Raw genomic sequence first — 19629 nt, 5'->3', positions numbered from 1 at the left:
GGACAGGGGGTGGGTAAACTGTGCCCTCGGGGTGGTACGGACAAGGGGTGGGTAAACTGTGCCCTCGGGGTGGTACGGACAGTGTGGGTAAACTGTGCCCTCGGGGTGGTACAGACAGGGGGTGGGTAAACTGTGCCCTCGGGACGGTACGGACAGGGGGTGGGTAAACTGAGCCCTCGGGGTGGTACGGACAGTGTGGGTAAACTGGGCCCTCGGGACGGTACGGACAGGGGGTGGGTAAACTGGGCCCTCGGGGTGGTACGGACAAGGGGTGGGTAAACTGTGCCCTCGGGGTGGTACGGACAGGGGGTGGGTAAACTGAGCCCTCGGGGTGGTACGGACAAGGGGTGGGTAAACTGTGCCCTCGGGGCGGTACGGACAGGGGGTGGGTAAACTGGGCCCTCGGGACGGTACGGACAGGGGGTGGGTAAACTGAGCCCTCGGGGTGGTACGGACAAGGGGTGGGTAAACTGTGCCCTCGGGGTGGTACGGACAGTGTGGGTAAACTGTGCCCTCGGGGTGGTACAGACAGGGGGTGGGTAAACTGTGCCCTCGGGACGGTACGGACAGGGGGTGGGTAAACTGAGCCCTCGGGACGGTACGGACAGGGGGTGGGTAAACTGAGCCCTCGGGGTGGTACGGACAAGGGGTGGGTAAACTGTGCCCTCGGGGTGGTACGGACAGGGGGTGGGTAAACTGTGCCCTCGGGACGGTACGGACAGGGGGTGGGTAAACTGGGCCCTCGGGGCGGTACGGACAGGGGGTGGGTAAACTGAGCCCTCGGGGTGGTACGGACAAGGGGTGGGTAAACTGTGCCCTCGGGGTGGTACGGACAGTGTGGGTAAACTGGGCCCTCGGGACGGTACGGACAGGGGGTGGGTAAACTGTGCCCTCGGGGCGGTACGGACAGGGGGTGGGTAAACTGTGCCCTCGGGGCAGTACGGACAGGGGGTGGGTAAACTGGGCCCTCGGGGTGGTATGGACTGTGTGGGTAAACTGGGCCCTCGGGGCAGTACGGACAGGGGGTGGGTAAACTGGGCCCTCGGGGCAGTACGGACAAGGGGTGGGTAAACTGGGCCCTCGGGGCGGTACGGACAGGGGGTGGGTAAACTGGGCCCTCGGGGCAGTACGGACTGTGTGGGTAAACTGGGCCCTCGGGACGGTACGGACAGGGGGTGGGTAAACTGGGCCCTCGGGGCAGTACGGACAGGGGGTGGGTAAACTGGGCCCTCGGGACGGTACGGACAAGGGGGTGGGTAAACTGGGCCCTCGGGGTGGTACGGACAGTGTGGGTAAACTGGGCCCTCGGGGCGGTACGGACAAGGGGTGGGTAAACTGGGCCCTCGGGGTGGTACGGACTGTGTGGGTAAACTGGGCCCTCGGGACGGTACGGACAGTGTGGGTAAACTGGGCCCTCGGGGCGGTACGGACAAGGGGGTGGGTAAACTGGGCCCTCGGGGTGGTACGGACTGTGTGGGTAAACTGGGCCCTCGGGGTGGTACGGACAGGGGGTGGGTAAACTGGGCCCTCGGGACGGTACGGACAGGGGGTGGGTAAACTGGGCCCTCGGGGCAGTACGGACTGTGTGGGTAAACTGGGCCCTCGGGGTGGTACGGACAGGGGGTGGGTAAACTGGGCCCTCGGGGCGGTACGGACAGGGGGTGGGTAAACTGTGCCCTCGGGGTGGTACGGACAGGGGGTGGGTAAACTGGGCCCTCAGGACGGTACGGACAGGGGGTGGGTAAACTGGGCCCTCGGGGTGGTACGGACTGTGTGGGTAAACTGGGCCCTCGGGGCAGTACGGACAAGGGGTGGGTAAACTGTGCCCTCAGGACGGTACGGACAGGGGGTGGGTAAACTGGGCCCTCGGGGTGGTACGGACTGTGTGGGTAAACTGAGCCCTCGGGGTGGTACGGACAAGGGGTGGGTAAACTGGGCCCTCGGGGCAGTACGGACAGGGGGTGGGTAAACTGTGCCCTCGGGGTGGTACGGACAGGGGGTGGGTAAACTGTGCCCTCGGGGTGGTACGGACAGTGTGGGTAAACTGTGCCCTCGGGGTGGTACGGACAGGGGGTGGGTAAACTGAGCCCTCGGGGTGGTACGGACAAGGGGTGGGTAAACTGTGCCCTCGGGGTGGTACAGACTGTGTGGGTAAACTGGGCCCTCGGGGCGGTACGGACAGGGGGTGGGTAAACTGGGCCCTCGGGGCGGTACGGACAAGGGGTGGGTAAACTGAGCCCTCGGGGCAGTACGGACAGGGGGTGGGTAAACTGGGCCCTCGGGGTGGTACGGACAAGGGGTGGGTAAACTGGGCCCTCGGGGCGGTACAGACAGGGGGTGGGAAAACTGTGCCCTCGGGGTGGTACGGACAAGGGGTGGGTAAACTGGGCCCTCGGGGTGGTACAGACAGGGGGTGGGTAAACTGGGCCCTCGGGACGGTACGGACTGTGTGGGTAAACTGGGCCCTCGGGGCGGTACAGACAGGGGGTGGGTAAACTGGGCCCTCGGGGCAGTACGGACAGTGTGGGTAAACTGGGCCCTCGGGGCGGTACGGACAAGGGGTGGGTAAACTGTGCCCTCGGGGTGGTACGGACAAGGGGTGGGTAAACTGGGCCCTCGGGGCGGTACGGACAGGGGGTGGGTAAACTGTGCCCTCAGGACGGTACGGACAGTGTGGGTAAACTGGGCCCTCGGGGCGGTACGGACAGGGGGTGGGTAAACTGGGCCCTCGGGGTGGTACGGACAAGGGGTGGGTAAACTGGGCCCTCGGGGCGGTACAGACAGGGGGTGGGTAAACTGTGCCCTCAGGACGGTACGGACAGTGTGGGTAAACTGGGCCCTCGGGGTGGTACGGACAGGGGGTGGGTAAACTGGGCCCTCGGGACGGTACAGACAGGGGGTGGGTAAACTGGGCCCTCGGGGTGGTACGGACAGTGTGGGTAAACTGGGCCCTCGGGGCAGTACGGACAAGGGGTGGGTAAACTGGGCCCTCGGGGTGGTACGGACAGGGGGTGGGTAAACTGGGCCCTCGGGGCAGTACGGACAGGGGGTGGGTAAACTGGGCCCTCGGGGCGGTACGGACAGGGGGTGGGTAAACTGGGCCCTCGGGGCGGTACGGACAGGGGGTGGGTAAACTGGGCCCTCGGGGCGGTACGGACAGTGTGGGTAAACTGGGCCCTCGGGGCAGTACGGACAGTGTGGGTAAACTGGGCCCTCGGGGCGGTACGGACAGGGGGTGGGTAAACTGTGCCCTCGGGGCGGTACGGACTGTGTGGGTAAACTGGGCCCTCGGGGCGGTACGGACAGGGGGTGGGTAAACTGTGCCCTCGGGGCGGTACGGACAGGGGGTGGGTAAACTGGGCCCTCGGGGCGGTACGGACAGGGGGTGGGTAAACTGGGCCCTCGGGGCGGTACGGACAGGGGGTGGGTAAACTGGGCCCTCGGGGTGGTACGGACAAGGGGTGGGTAAACTGGGCCCTCCGGACGGTACGGACAAGAGGTGGGTAAACTGTGCCCTCGGGGCAGTACGGACAGGGGGTGGGTAAACTGGGCCCTCGGGGCGGTACGGACAGGGGGTGGGTAAACTGTGCCCTCGGGGCGGTACGGACAGGGGGTGGGTAAACTGTGCCCTCGGGGCGGTACGGACAGGGGGTGGGTAAACTGGGCCCTCGGGGCAGTACGGACAGGGGGTGGGTAAACTGGGCCCTCGGGGCGGTACGGACAGGGGGTGGGTAAACTGGGCCCTCGGGGTGGTACAGACAGGGGGTGGGTAAACTGGGCCCTCGGGGTGGTACGGACAGGGGGTGGGTAAACTGGGCCCTCGGGGTGGTACGGACAGGGGGTGGGTAAACTGGGCCCTCGGGGCGGTACGGACAGGGGGTGGGTAAACTGGGCCCTCGGGGCGGTACGGACAGGGGGTGGGTAAACTGGGCCCTCGGGGCGGTACGGACTGTGTGGGTAAACTGGGCCCTCGGGGCGGTACGGACAGGGGGTGGGTAAACTGTGCCCTCGGGACGGTACGGACAGTGTGGGTAAACTGGGCCCTCGGGGCGGTACGGACAGGGGGTGGGTAAACTGTGCCCTCGGGACGGTACGGACAGTGTGGGTAAACTGGGCCCTCGGGGCGGTACGGACAGGGGGTGGGTAAACTGGGCTCTCGGGGCGGTACGGACTGTGTGGGTAAACTGGGCCCTCGGGGCGGTACGGACAAGGGGTGGGTAAACTGGGCCCTCGGGACGGTACGGACAGGGGGTGGGTAAACTGTGCCCTCGGGGTGGTACGGACTGTGTGGGTAAACTGTGCCCTCGGGACGGTACAGACAGGGGGTGGGTAAACTGTGCCCTCGGGACGGTACAGACAGGGGGTGGGTAAACTGGGCCCTCGGGACGGTACGGACAGGGGGTGGGTAAACTGGGCCCTCGGGACGGTACAGACAGGGGGTGGGTAAACTGGGCCCTCGGGGTGGTACGGACAAGGGGTGGGTAAACTGGGCCCTCGGGGTGGTACGGACTGTGTGGGTAAACTGGGCCCTCGGGGCGGTACAGACAGGGGGTGGGTAAACTGTGCCCTCGGGGCAGTACGGACTGTGTGGGTAAACTGGGCCCTCGGGGCGGTACAGACAGGGGGTGGGTAAACTGTGCCCTCGGGACGGTACAGACTGTGTGGGTAAACTGGGCCCTCGGGGTGGTACGGACAGGGGGTGGGTAAACTGGGCCCTCGGGGCGGTACGGACAGGGGGTGGGTAAACTGTGCCCTCGGGGCGGTACGGACAGGGGGTGGGTAAACTGGGCCCTCGGGGTGGTACGGACAGGGGGTGGGTAAACTGTGCCCTCGGGGTGGTACGGACAGTGTGGGTAAACTGGGCCCTCGGGGTGGTACGGACAGGGGGTGGGTAAACTGGGCCCTCGGGGTGGTACGGACTGTGTGGGTAAACTGGGCCCTCAGGACGGTACGGACAGGGGGTGGGTAAACTGGGCCCTCGGGACGGTACGGACAGGGGGTGGGTAAACTGGGCCCTCGGGGCAGTACGGACAGGGGGTGGGTAAACTGGGCCCTCGGGGCGGTACGGACAGGGGGTGGGTAAACTGGGCCCTCGGGGCGGTACGGACAAGGGGTGGGTAAACTGGGCCCTCGGGGCGGTACGGACAGGGGGTGGGTAAACTGGGCCCTCGGGGCGGTACGGACAGGGGGTGGGTAAACTGGGCCCTCGGGGCAGTACGGACTGTGTGGGTAAACTGGGCTCTCGGGGCGGTACGGACAGGGGGTGGGTAAACTGGGCCCTCGGGGTGGTACGGACAGTGTGGGTAAACTGTGCCCTCGGGGCGGTACGGACAGGGGGTGGGTAAACTGGGCTCTCGGGGTGGTACGGACTGTGTGGGTAAACTGGGCCCTCGGGGTGGTACGGACAGTGTGGGTAAACTGGGCCCTCGGGACGGTACGGACAGTGTGGGTAAACTGTGCCCTCGGGGTGGTACGGACAGGGGGTGGGTAAACTGGGCCCTCGGGGTGGTACGGACAGGGGGTGGGTAAACTGGGCCCTCGGGGTGGTACGGACAGGGGGTGGGTAAACTGTGCCCTCGGGGCGGTACGGACAGGGGGTGGGTAAACTGTGCCCTCGGGGCGGTACGGACAGTGTGGGTAAACTGTGCCCTCGGGGCGGTACGGACAAGGGGTGGGTAAACTGGGCCCTCGGGGCGGTACGGACAAGGGGTGGGTAAACTGGGCCCTCGGGGCGGTACGGACAGGGGGTGGGTAAACTGTGCCCTCGGGGCGGTACGGACAGGGGGTGGGTAAACTGGGCCCTCGGGGCGGTACGGACAGGGGGTGGGTAAACTGGGCCCTCGGGACAGTACGGACAGGGGGTGGGTAAACTGGGCCCTCGGGGCGGTACGGACAAGGGGTGGGTAAACTGGGCCCTCGGGGCGGTACGGACAGGGGGTGGGTAAACTGGGCCCTCGGGGCGGTACGGACAGGGGGTGGGTAAACTGGGCCCTCGGGGCAGTACGGACAAGGGGTGGGTAAACTGGGCCCTCGGGGCGGTACGGACAGGGGGTGGGTAAACTGGGCCCTCGGGGCAGTACGGACAAGGGGTGGGTAAACTGGGCCCTCGGGGCAGTACGGACAGGGGGTGGGTAAACTGGGCCCTCGGGGCGGTACGGACAGGGGGTGGGTAAACTGTGCCCTCGGGGCGGTACGGACAGGGGGTGGGTAAACTGTGCCCTCGGGGCGGTACGGACAGGGGGTGGGTAAACTGGGCCCTCGGGGCGGTACGGACAGGGGGTGGGTAAACTGGGCCCTCGGGGCGGTACGGACAGGGGGTGGGTAAACTGGGCCCTCGGGGCGGTACGGACAGGGGGTGGGTAAACTGGGCCCTCGGGGCGGTACGGACAGGGGGTGGGTAAACTGGGCCCTCGGGGCGGTACGGACAGGGGGTGGGTAAACTGGGCTCTCGGGGCGGTACGGACAAGGGGTGGGTAAACTGGGCCCTCGGGGCAGTACGGACAGGGGGTGGGTAAACTGGGCCCTCGGGGTGGTACGGACAGGGGGTGGGTAAACTGTGCTCTCGGGGCGGTACGGACTGTGTGGGTAAACTGGGCCCTCGGGGTGGTACGGACAGGGGGTGGGTAAACTGGGCCCTCGGGGCGGTACGGACAGGGGGTGGGTAAACTGGGCCCTCGGGGTGGTACGGACAGGGGGTGGGTAAACTGGGCCCTCGGGGCGGTACGGACTGTGTGGGTAAACTGTGCCCTCGGGGTGGTACGGACAGGGGGTGGGTAAACTGGGCCCTCGGGGCGGTACGGACAAGGGGTGGGTAAACTGGGCCCTCGGGGCGGTACGGACAGTGTGGGTAAACTGGGCCCTCGGGGCGGTACGGACAGTGTGGGTAAACTGGGCCCTCGGGGCGGTACGGACAGTGTGGGTAAACTGGGCCCTCGGGGCGGTACAGACTGTGTGGGTAAACTGGGCCCTCGGGGTGGTACGGACAGGGGGTGGGTAAACTGGGCCCTCGGGACGGTACGGACAGGGGGTGGGTAAACTGGGCCCTCGGGGCGGTACGGACAGGGGGTGGGTAAACTGGGCCCTCGGGGCGGTACAGACTGTGTGGGTAAACTGGGCCCTCGGGGTGGTACGGACAGGGGGTGGGTAAACTGGGCCCTCGGGGTGGTACGGACAGGGGGTGGGTAAACTGGGCCCTCGGGGTGGTACGGACAGGGGGTGGGTAAACTGGGCCCTCGGGGCGGTACGGACTGTGTGGGTAAACTGTGCCCTCGGGGTGGTACGGACAGGGGGTGGGTAAACTGGGCCCTCGGGGCGGTACGGACAAGGGGTGGGTAAACTGGGCCCTCGGGGCGGTACGGACAGGGGTGGGTAAACTGGGCCCTCGGGGCGGTACGGACAGTGTGGGTAAACTGGGCCCTCGGGGCGGTACGGACTGTGTGGGTAAACTGGGCCCTCGGGGCGGTACGGACTGTGTGGGTAAACTGGGCCCTCGGGACGGTACGGACAGGGGGTGGGTAAACTGGGCCCTCGGGGCGGTACGGACAGGGGGTGGGTAAACTGGGCCCTCGGGGCGGTACGGACAGGGGGTGGGTAAACTGTGCCCTCGGGGCGGTACGGACAGGGGGTGGGTAAACTGGGCCCTCGGGGCGGTACGGACAGGGGGTGGGTAAACTGGGCTCTCGGGGCGGTACGGACAGGGGGTGGGTAAACTGGGCCCTCGGGGCGGTACGGACAGGGGGTGGGTAAACTGTGCCCTCGGGGCGGTACGGACTGTGTGGGTAAACTGTGCCCTCGGGGCGGTACGGACAGGGGCTGGGTAAACTGGGCCCTCGGGGCGGTACGGACTGTGTGGGTAAACTGGGCTCTCGGGGCGGTACGGACAGGGGGTGGGTAAACTGGGCCCTCGGGACGGTACGGACAGGGGGTGGGTAAACTGGGCCCTCGGGGCGGTACGGACAGGGGGTGGGTAAACTGGGCCCTCGGGGCGGTACGGACAGGGGGTGGGTAAACTGGGCCCTCGGGGCGGTACGGACAGGGGGTGGGTAAACTGGGCCCTTGGGGCGGTACGGACTGTGTGGGTAAACTGGGCCCTCGGGGCGGTACGGACTGTGTGGGTAAACTGGGCCCTCGGGGCGGTACAGACAGGGGGTGGGTAAACTGGGCTCTCGGGGCGGTACGGACAGGGGGTGGGTAAACTGGGCCCTCGGGACGGTACGGACAGGGGGTGGGTAAACTGGGCCCTCGGGGTGGTACGGACAGTGTGGGTAAACTGGGCCCTCGGGGCAGTACGGACTGTGTGGGTAAACTGGGCCCTCGGGGCGGTACGGACTGTGTGGGTAAACTGGGCCCTCGGGGCAGTACGGACAGGGGGTGGGTAAACTGTGCCCTCGGGGTGGTACAGACAAGGGGTGGGTAAACTGGGCCCTCGGGGTGGTACGGACAAGGGGTGGGTAAACTGGGCCCTCGGGGCAGTACGGACAGGGGGTGGGTAAACTGGGCCCTCGGGGCGGTACGGACAGGGGGTGGGTAAACTGGGCCCTCGGGGCGGTACGGACAGGGGGTGGGTAAACTGTGCCCTCGGGGCAGTACGGACTGTGTGGGTAAACTGTGCCCTCGGGGCAGTACGGACAAGAGGTGGGTAAACTGGGCCCTCGGGGCGGTACGGACTGTGTGGGTAAACTGGGCTCTCGGGGCGGTACGGACAGGGGGTGGGTAAACTGGGCCCACGGGGCGGTACGGACAGGGGGTGGGTAAACTGGGCCCACGGGGCGGTACGGACTGTGTGGGTAAACTGGGCCCTCGGGGCAGTACGGACAGGGGGTGGGTAAACTGGGCCCTCGGGACGGTACGGACAGGGGGTGGGTAAACTGGGCCCTCGGGGCAGTACGGACAGGGGGTGGGTAAACTGGGCCCTCGGGACGGTACGGACAGGGGGTGGGTAAACTGAGCCCTCGGGGCAGTACGGACAGGGGGTGGGTAAACTGTGCCCTCAGGACGGTACGGACTGTGTGGGTAAACTGGGCCCTCGGGGTGGTACAGACAGGGGGTGGGTAAACTGGGCCCTCGGGGTGGTACGGACAGTGTGGGTAAACTGTGCCCTCAGGACGGTACGGACTGTGTGGGTAAACTGGGCCCTCGGGGCGGTACGGACAGGGGGTGGGTAAACTGTGCCCTCGGGGCAGTACGGACAGTGTGGGTAAACTGTGCCCTCAGGACGGTACGGACAGTGTGGGTAAACTGTGCCCTCGGGGCGGTACGGACAGGGGGTGGGTAAACTGGGCCCTCGGGGCGGTACGGACTGTGTGGGTAAACTGAGCCCTCGGGGTGGTACGGACAGGGGGTGGGTAAACTGTGCCCTCGGGGTGGTACGGACAGGGGGTGGGTAAACTGGGCCCTCGGGGCGGTACGGACAAGGGGTGGGTAAACTGGGCCCTCGGGGTGGTACGGACAGGGGGTGGGTAAACTGGGCCCTCGGGGCGGTACGGACAGTGTGGGTAAACTGGGCCCTCGGGGCGGTACGGACAGGGGGTGGGTAAACTGGGCCCTCGGGGCGGTACGGACAGGGGGTGGGTAAACTGGGCCCTCGGGGCGGTACGGACTGTGTGGGTAAACTGGGCCCTCGGGGTGGTACGGACAGGGGGTGGGTAAACTGGGCCCTCGGGGCAGTACGGACAGGGGGTGGGTAAACTGGGCCCTCGGGGCAGTACGGACAGGGGGTGGGTAAACTGTGCCCTCAGGACGGTACGGACAGGGGGTGGGTAAACTGGGCCCTCGGGGCGGTACGGACAGGGGGTGGGTAAACTGGGCCCTCGGGACGGTACGGACAGGGGGTGGGTAAACTGGGCCCTCGGGACGGTACGGACAGGGGGTGGGTAAACTGTGCCCTCAGGACGGTACGGACTGTGTGGGTAAACTGGGCCCTCGGGACGGTACGGACAGGGGGTGGGTAAACTGGGCCCTCGGGGTGGTACGGACAAGGGGTGGGTAAACTGGGCCCTCGGGGCGGTACGGACAGGGGGTGGGTAAACTGAGCCCTCGGGGTGGTACAGACAGGGGGTGGGTAAACTGGGCCCTCGGGGTGGTACGGACAGTGTGGGTAAACTGGGCCCTCGGGGCAGTACGGACAGGGGGTGGGTAAACTGGGCCCTCGGGACGGTACGGACAAGGGGTGGGTAAACTGTGCCCTCGGGGTGGTACGGACAGTGTGGGTAAACTGGGCCCTCGGGGCAGTACGGACAAGGGGTGGGTAAACTGGGCCCTCGGGGCAGTACGGACAGGGGGTGGGTAAACTGGGCCCTCGGGGCAGTACGGACAGGGGGTGGGTAAACTGGGCCCTCGGGGCGGTACGGACTGTGTGGGTAAACTGGGCCCTCGGGGCGGTACGGACAGGGGGTGGGTAAACTGTGCCCTCGGGGCGGTACGGACAGGGGGTGGGTAAACTGGGCCCTCGGGGCGGTACGGACTGTGTGGGTAAACTGGGCCCTCGGGGTGGTACGGACAGGGGGTGGGTAAACTGGGCCCTCGGGGCGGTACGGACAGGGGGTGGGTAAACTGGGCCCTCGGGGTGGTACGGACAGGGGGTGGGTAAACTGGGCCCTCGGGGCGGTACGGACAGGGGGTGGGTAAACTGGGCCCTCGGGGCAGTACGGACAGTGTGGGTAAACTGTGCCCTCGGGGCGGTACGGACAAGGGGTGGGTAAACTGAGCCCTCGGGGCGGTACGGACAGGGGGTGGGTAAACTGGGCTCTCGGGGTGGTACGGACAGGGGGTGGGTAAACTGGGCCCTCGGGGCGGTACGGACAGGGGGTGGGTAAACTGGGCCCTCGGGGCGGTACGGACTGTGTGGGTAAACTGGGCCCTCGGGGCGGTACGGACAGGGGGTGGGTAAACTGTGCCCTCGGGGCGGTACGGACAGGGGGTGGGTAAACTGTGCCCTCGGGGCGGTACGGACAGGGGGTGGGTAAACTGGGCCCTCGGGGCGGTACGGACAGGGGGTGGGTAAACTGGGCCCTCGGGGCGGTACGGACAGGGGGTGGGTAAACTGGGCCCTCGGGGCGGTACGGACAGGGGGTGGGTAAACTGGGCCCTCGGGGCGGTACGGACAAGGGGTGGGTAAACTGGGCCCTCGGGACGGTACGGACAAGAGGTGGGTAAACTGGGCCCTCGGGGTGGTACGGACAGGGGGTGGGTAAACTGGGCCCTCGGGGCGGTACGGACAAGGGGTGGGTAAACTGGGCCCTCGGGGCGGTACGGACAGGGGGTGGGTAAACTGGGCCCTCGGGGCGGTACGGACAGGGGGTGGGTAAACTGTGCCCTCGGGGCGGTACGGACAGGGGGTGGGTAAACTGGGCCCTCGGGGCGGTACGGACAAGGGGTGGGTAAACTGGGCCCTCGGGGCGGTACGGACAGGGGGTGGGTAAACTGGGCTCTCGGGGCGGTACGGACAGGGGGTGGGTAAACTGGGCCCTCAGGACGGTACGGACTGTGTGGGTAAACTGGGCCCTCGGGGTGGTACGGACAGGGGGTGGGTAAACTGTGCCCTCGGGGCAGTACGGACAGGGGGTGGGTAAACTGTGCCCTCGGGGCAGTACGGACAGGGGGTGGGTAAACTGGGCCCTCGGGGTGGTACGGACTGGGGGTGGGTAAACTGGGCCCTCGGGACGGTACGGACAGAGGGTGGGTAAACTGGGCCCTCGGGGTGGTACGGACTGGGGGTGGGTAAACTGGGCCCTCGGGGCGGTACGGACTGGGGGTGGGTAAACTGAGCCCTCGGGGCGGTACGGACAGGGGGTGGGTAAACTGGGCCCTCGGGGCAGTACGGACAGGGGGTGGGTAAACTGGGCCCTCGGGGCGGTACGGACTGTGTGGGTAAACTGGGCCCTCGGGGCAGTACGGACAGGGGGTGGGTAAACTGAGCCCTCGGGGCGGTACGGACAGGGGGTGGGTAAACTGGGCCCTCGGGGTGGTACGGACAGGGGGTGGGTAAACTGGGCCCTCGGGGTGGTACGGACAGGGGGTGGGTAAACTGGGCCCTCGGGGCGGTACGGACAAGGGGTGGGTAAACTGGGCCCTCGGGGCAGTACGGACAGTGTGGGTAAACTGTGCCCTCGGGACGGTACGGACAGGGGGTGGGTAAACTGGGCCCTCGGGACGGTACGGACTGTGTGGGTAAACTGGGCCCTCGGGGTGGTACGGACAGGGGGTGGGTAAACTGGGCCCTCGGGGCAGTACGGACAGGGGGTGGGTAAACTGGGCTCTCGGGGTGGTACGGACAGTGTGGGTAAACTGGGCCCTCGGGGTGGTACGGACAGGGGGTGGGTAAACTGGGCCCTCGGGACGGTACGGACTGTGTGGGTAAACTGGGCTCTCGGGGCGGTACGGACAGGGGGTGGGTAAACTGGGCCCTCGGGACGGTACGGACTGTGTGGGTAAACTGGGCTCTCGGGGTGGTACGGACAGGGGGTGGGTAAACTGTGCCCTCGGGGCGGTACGGACAGGGGGTGGGTAAACTGGGCCCTCGGGGCGGTACGGACAAGGGGTGGGTAAACTGGGCCCTCGGGGCGGTACGGACTGTGTGGGTAAACTGGGCCCTCGGGGTGGTACGGACAGGGGGTGGGTAAACTGGGCCCTCGGGGCGGTACGGACAGGGGGTGGGTAAACTGGGCCCTCGGGGCAGTACGGACAGGGGGTGGGTAAACTGGGCTCTCGGGGTGGTACGGACAGTGTGGGTAAACTGAGCCCTCGGGGTGGTACGGACAGGGGGTGGGTAAACTGGGCCCTCGGGGCAGTACGGACAGGGGGTGGGTAAACTGGGCCCTCGGGGCGGTACGGACTGTGTGGGTAAACTGGGCCCTCGGGGCAGTACGGACAGGGGGTGGGTAAACTGTGCCCTCGGGGCGGTACGGACAGGGGGTGGGTAAACTGTGCCCTCGGGGCGGTACGGACAGTGTGGGTAAACTGGGCCCTCGGGGTGGTACGGACAGTGTGGGTAAACTGTGCCCTCGGGGCGGTACGGACAGTGTGGGTAAACTGGGCCCTCAGGACGGTACGGACAAGGGGTGGGTAAACTGGGCCCTCGGGACGGTACGGACAGGGGGTGGGTAAACTGGGCCCTCGGGACGGTACGGACAGGGGGTGGGTAAACTGGGCCCTCGGGGCAGTACGGACAAGGGGTGGGTAAACTGGGCCCTCGGGGCGGTACGGACAGTGTGGGTAAACTGGGCCCTCAGGACGGTACGGACAAGGGGTGGGTAAACTGGGCCCTCGGGACGGTACGGACAGGGGGTGGGTAAACTGGGCCCTCGGGGCGGTACGGACAAGGGGTGGGTAAACTGGGCCCTCGGGACGGTACGGACAGGGGGTGGGTAAACTGGGCCCTCGGGGCAGTACGGACAAGGGGTGGGTAAACTGGGCCCTCGGGGCGGTACGGACAGGGGGTGGGTAAACTGGGCCCTCGGGGCGGTACAGACAGGGGGTGGGTAAACTGGGCCCTCGGGGCAGTACGGACAGGGGGTGGGTAAACTGGGCCCTCGGGGCAGTACGGACAGGGGGTGGGTAAACTGGGCCCTCAGGACGGTACGGACTGTGTGGGTAAACTGGGCCCTCGGGGCGGTACGGACAGGGGGTGGGTAAACTGTGCCCTCGGGGCGGTACGGACAGGGGGTGGGTAAACTGGGCCCTCGGGGCGGTACGGACAGGGGGTGGGTAAACTGGGCCCTCGGGACGGTACGGACAAGGGGTGGGTAAACTGGGCCCTCGGGACGGTACGGACTGTGTGGGTAAACTGTGCCCTCGGGATGGTACGGACAGGGGGTGGGTAAACTGGGCCCTCGGGGTGGTACGGACAGGGGGTGGGTAAACTGGGCCCTCGGGGCGGTACGGACAGTGTGGGTAAACTGGGCCCTCGGGACGGTACGGACAGGGGGTGGGTAAACTGGGCCCTCGGGGCGGTACGGACAAGGGGTGGGTAAACTGGGCCCTCGGGGCAGTACGGACAGGGGGTGGGTAAACTGGGCCCTCGGGGTGGTACGGACAGGGGGTGGGTAAACTGTGCCCTCGGGACGGTACGGACAGGGGGTGGGTAAACTGGGCCCTCGGGGCAGTACGGACAGGGGGTGGGTAAACTGGGCCCTCGGGGTGGTACGGACAGGGGGTGGGTAAACTGTGCCCTCGGGACGGTACGGACAGGGGGTGGGTAAACTGGGCCCTCGGGGCGGTACGGACAGGGGGTGGGTAAACTGGGCCCTCGGGGTGGTACGGACAGGGGGTGGGTAAACTGGGCCCTCGGGACGGTACGGACTGTGTGGGTAAACTGGGCCCTCGGGGCGGTACGGACAAGGGGTGGGTAAACTGGGCCCTCGGGGCAGTACGGACAAGGGGTGGGTAAACTAGGCCCTCGGGGCGGTACGGACTGTGTGGGTAAACTGGGCCCTCGGGACGGTACGGACAAGGGGTGGGTAAACTGTGCCCTCGGGGCAGTACGGACAAGGGGTGGGTAAACTGGGCCCTCGGGGTGGTACGGACAGTGTGGGTAAACTGGGCCCTCGGGGTGGTACGGACAGTGTGGGTAAACTGGGCCCTCGGGGCAGTACGGACAGGGGGTGGGTAAACTGGGCCCTCGGGGCAGTACGGACAAGGGGTGGGTAAACTGGGCCCTCGGGGTGGTACGGACAGGGGGTGGGTAAACTGGGCCCTCGGGGTGGTACGGACAGTGTGGGTAAACTGGGCCCTCAGGACGGTACGGACAGGGGGTGGGTAAACTGGGCCCTCGGGGCGGTACGGACAAGGGGTGGGTAAACTGTGCCCTCGGGGCGGTACGGACAGGGGGTGGGGAAACTGTGCCCTCGGGGCGGTACGGACAGGGGGTGGGTAAACTGGGCCCTCGGGGTGGTACGGACAGGGGGTGGGTAAACTGGGCCCTCGGGGTGGTACGGACAGGGGGTGGGTAAACTGGGCCCTCGGGGCGGTACGGACAGGGGGTGGGTAAACTGGGCCCTCGGGGCGGTACGGACAGGGGGTGGGTAAACTGGGCCCTCGGGGCGGTACGGACAGGGGGTGGGTAAACTGGGCCCTCGGGGTGGTACAGACAGGGGGTGGGTAAACTGGGCCCTCGGGGTGGTACAGACAGGGGGTGGGTAAACTGGGCCCTCGGGGCGGTACGGACTGTGTGGGTAAACTGTGCCCTCGGGGTGGTACGGACAGGGGGTGGGTAAACTGGGCCCTCGGGGCGGTACGGACAGGGGGTGGGTAAACTGTGCCCTCAGGACGGTACGGACTGTGTGGGTAAACTGGGCCCTCGGGGCAGTACGGACAGGGGGTGGGTAAACTGTGCCCTCGGGGTGGTACGGACAGGGGGTGGGTAAACTGGGCCCTCGGGGTGGTACGGACAGGGGGTGGGTAAACTGTGCCCTCGGGGTGGTACGGACAAGGGGTGGGTAAACTGGGCCCTCGGGGCGGTACGGACTGTGTGGGTAAACTGGGCTCTCGGGGTGGTACGGACAGGGGGTGGGTAAACTGGGCCCTCGGGGCAGTACGGACAGGGGGTGGGTAAACTGGGCCCTCGGGGTGGTACGGACAAGGGGTGGGTAAACTGTGCCCTCGGGGTGGTACGGACAAGGGGTGGGTAAACTGTGCCCTCGGGGTGGTACGGACAGGGGGTGGGTAAACTGTGCCCTCGGGGTGGTACGGACAAGGGGTGGGTAAACTGGGCCCTCGGGGCGGTACGGACTGTGTGGGTAAACTGGGCTCTCGGGGTGGTACGGACAGGGGGTGGGTAAACTGGGCCCTCGGGGTGGTACGGACAGGGGGTGGGTAAACTGGGCCCTCGGGGCGGTACAGACAGGGGGTGGGTAAACTGGGCCCTCGGGGCAGTACGGACAGGGGGTGGGTAAACTGTGCCCTCGGGGCGGTACGGACAGGGGGTGGGTAAACTGGGCCCTCGGGGCGGTACGGACAGTGTGGGTAAACTGTGCCCTCGGGGTGGTACGGACAGGGGGTGGGTAAACTGGGCCCTCGGGGCGGTACGGACAGGGGGTGGGTAAACTGTGCCCTCAGGACGGTACGGACTGTGTGGGTAAACTGGGCCCTCGGGGCAGTACGGACAGGGGGTGGGTAAACTGTGCCCTCGGGGTGGTACGGACAGGGGGTGGGTAAACTGGGCCCTCGGGGTGGTACGGACAGGGGGTGGGTAAACTGTGCCCTCGGGGTGGTACGGACAAGGGGTGGGTAAACTGGGCCCTCGGGGCGGTACGGACTGTGTGGGTAAACTGGGCTCTCGGGGTGGTACGGACAGGGGGTGGGTAAACTGGGCCCTCGGGGCAGTACGGACAGGGGGTGGGTAAACTGGGCCCTCGGGGCAGTACGGACAGGGGGTGGGTAAACTGTGCCCTCGGGGTGGTACGGACAAGGGGTGGGTAAACTGTGCCCTCGGGGTGGTACGGACAGGGGGTGGGTAAACTGTGCCCTCGGGGTGGTACGGACAAGGGGTGGGTAAACTGGGCCCTCGGGGCGGTACGGACTGTGTGGGTAAACTGGGCTCTCGGGGTGGTACGGACAGGGGGTGGGTAAACTGGGCCCTCGGGGTGGTACGGACAGGGGGTGGGTAAACTGGGCCCTCGGGGCGGTACGGACAGGGGGTGGGTAAACTGGGCCCTCGGGGCGGTACAGACAGGGGGTGGGTAAACTGGGCCCTCGGGGCAGTACGGACAGGGGGTGGGTAAACTGTGCCCTCGGGGCGGTACGGACAGGGGGTGGGTAAACTGGGCCCTCGGGGCGGTACGGACAGGGGGTGGGTAAACTGGGCCCTCGGGGCGGTACGGACAGGGGGTGGGTAAACTGGGCCCTCGGGGCGGTACGGACAGGGGGTGGGTAAACTGAGCCCTCGGGGCAGTACGGACAGGGGGTGGGTAAACTGGGCCCTCGGGGCAGTACGGACTGTGTGGGTAAACTGGGCCCTCGGGGCGGTACGGACAGGGGGTGGGTAAACTGGGCCCTCGGGGCGGTACGGACAGGGGGTGGGTAAACTGGGCCCTCGGGGTGGTACGGACAGGGGGTGGGTAAACTGGGCCCTCGGGGTGGTACGGACAGGGGGTGGGTAAACTGGGCCCTCGGGGTGGTACGGACAAGGGGTGGGTAAACTGGGCCCTCGGGGCAGTACGGACTGTGTGGGTAAACTGGGCCCTCGGGGCAGTACGGACAGTGTGGGTAAACTGGGCCCTCGGGGCAGTACGGACTGTGTGGGTAAACTGGGCCCTCGGGGTGGTACGGACAGGGGGTGGGTAAACTGGGCCCTCGGGGCGGTACGGACAGGGGGTGGGTAAACTGGGCCCTCGGGGCGGTACGGACAGGGGGTGGGTAAACTGGGCCCTCGGGGTGGTACGGACAGGGGGTGGGTAAACTGGGCCCTCGGGGTGGTACGGACTGTGTGGGTAAACTGGGCCCTCGGGGCGGTACGGACAGGGGGTGGGTAAACTGTGCCCTCGGGGTGGTACGGACAAGGGGTGGGTAAACTGGGCCCTCGGGGTGGTACGGACAGGGGGTGGGTAAACTGGGCCCTCAGGGTGGTACGGACAAGGGGTGGGTAAACTGTGCCCTCGGGGTGGTACAGACAGGGGGTGGGTAAACTGAGCCCTCAGGACGGTACGGACAGGGGGTGGGTAAACTGAGCCCTCGGGGCAGTACGGACAGGGGGTGGGTAAACTGGGCCCTCGGGGCGGTACGGACAGGGGGTGGGTAAACTGAGCCCTCGGGACGGTACGGACAGGGGGTGGGTAAACTGGGCCCTCGGGGTGGTACGGACTGTGTGGGTAAACTGGGCTCTCGGGGTGGTACGGACAGGGGGTGGGTAAACTGGGCCCTCGGGACGGTACGGACAGGGGGTGGGTAAACTGGGCCCTCGGGACGGTACGGACAGGGGGTGGGTAAACTGGGCTCTCGGGGTGGTACGGACAGGGGGTGGGTAAACTGGGCCCTCAGGACGGTACGGACTGTGTGGGTAAACTGGGCTCTCGGGGTGGTACGGACAAGGGGTGGGTAAACTGGGCCCTCGGGGCAGTACGGACAGTGTGGGTAAACTGGGCCCTCAGGACAGTACGGACTGTGTGGGTAAACTGGGCTCTCGGGGTGGTACGGACTGGGGGTGGGTAAACTGGGCTCTCGGGGTGGTACGGACAGGGGGTGGTTAGTTGTCCGCCCTCGTGGTGGTATGAATGAAGTCGTGAAAAGTGGACACAAGCCTGACCTGAGCTCTCACTGTCAGCTTGTTGAACTGTTAAAGGGTTTTCTCAGGCTAATGTAACAAACCACCGAGTGTTTTCCACAGCCCGGCAGGCAATGACAGTGAAAGGGACTGAGAGCAGACCTGCAGCGAAGGCCACTGTTTCCAACAGCACTTCAGGTATGGATGTCCATGTCTCCAAACTCGTAAGCTAGAACCAATTTCTTGTGCCATTAAACAAAGTGAGGTAAGTTAAGAGGTGGATTTAAATTGTGATGGGATGTTTTCACTGTACGGTGGGTGGGGTTTGGTGTGGGGAACTAGGAAGGAGGCGATAGGGCTCTCATGTCCTTTTGCTGCTGAGATTGTAGTTGGATTGTAGTTGATCTACCATCAGGACGCTGCTCCTGCAACAGGCAACAGGTCAGCTTTAAGCTGTAGGCAAGTGGCTGTAGCAATCCCTCGTTACCTGTGGCCTTGCTCATTGGGATTAGGAAAAGAAGCAGGTTAGCAGTTTGGGGTCTTCAGGTGTGGGACCACTTGATGGACTCTGACCTTGCCATTGTAGGGAAATGGTCCATTGGGTCAGCACTCACAAAATGCTGGTGGAGCTCGACTGGTCAGCAATGAAGAGACAGTCAACACCTTGGGCCAGGACCCTTCTTCAAGACTGGAAAGGAAGGGGGAAGACGCCGGAGTAAAACGGTTGTGGGAGGGTGAGAGAGGCAAGCTGGAAGGTGACAGGTGAAAGCAGGTGGGTGGGGAAGGTAAAGGCCTGCGGGAGGAATCTGGAAATGGAGAAGAACAGGCCACAAGAGAAAGCGAAAGAGAAGTCAGAGGCAACAGTGGGGAACAGAAGAGAGAAGGAGGGAATCATTTCTCTGAGTCAGAATCACAGCTGGGTGATGGGGAGAGATGGCAGCTCCGACTGCGTTATCAGGAACGTCTGAGTCAGAATCACAGCTGAGTGACGGGGAGAGATGGCAGCTCAGACTGGGTTATCAGGAACGTCTGAGTCAGGATCACAACTGTGTGATGGGGAGAGATGGCAGCTCAGACTGGGTTATCAGCAATGTCTGAGTCAGAATCACAGCTGTGTGATGGGGAGAGATGGCAGCTCAGACTCGGTTATCAGGAACGTCTGAGTCAGGATCACAGCTGGGTGACGGGAGAAATGGCAGCTCAGCCTGGGTTATCAGGAACGTCTGAGTCAGGATCACAGCTGGGCAATGGGGAGAGATAGCAGCTCAGACTGGGTTATCAGGAACGTCTGAGTCAGGATCACAGCTGGGCAATGGGGAGAGATAGCAGCTCAGACTGGGTAATCAGCAATGTCTGAGTAAGGATCACAGCTGTGTGATGGGGAGAGATGGCAGCTCAGACTGGGTTATCAGGAACGTCTGAGTCAGGATCAC

The 19629-nt window shown here is 65.8% G+C and overlaps 1 protein-coding gene across 1 annotated transcript in view; it reads left to right on the top strand.

The window, feature by feature from the left end:
• Positions 1-19629, top strand: part of kifc1 (kinesin family member C1) — an 82264-nt gene that overhangs the window by 16165 nt on the left and 46470 nt on the right. Inside the window, exon 5 of the mRNA XM_072259426.1 lies at positions 18320-18394. Within this exon, the coding sequence (XP_072115527.1) occupies positions 18320-18394 (75 nt within the window). The remainder of the gene's footprint in view (positions 1-18319; positions 18395-19629) is intronic.

Source organism: Mobula birostris, chromosome 5, assembly GCF_030028105.1.
Source record: "Mobula birostris isolate sMobBir1 chromosome 5, sMobBir1.hap1, whole genome shotgun sequence".
NCBI lineage: Eukaryota > Metazoa > Chordata > Chondrichthyes > Myliobatiformes > Myliobatidae > Mobula > Mobula birostris.
Note: the sequence above shows the minus strand (reverse complement) of the source record. Positions and strands in the feature narration are given on the sequence as shown.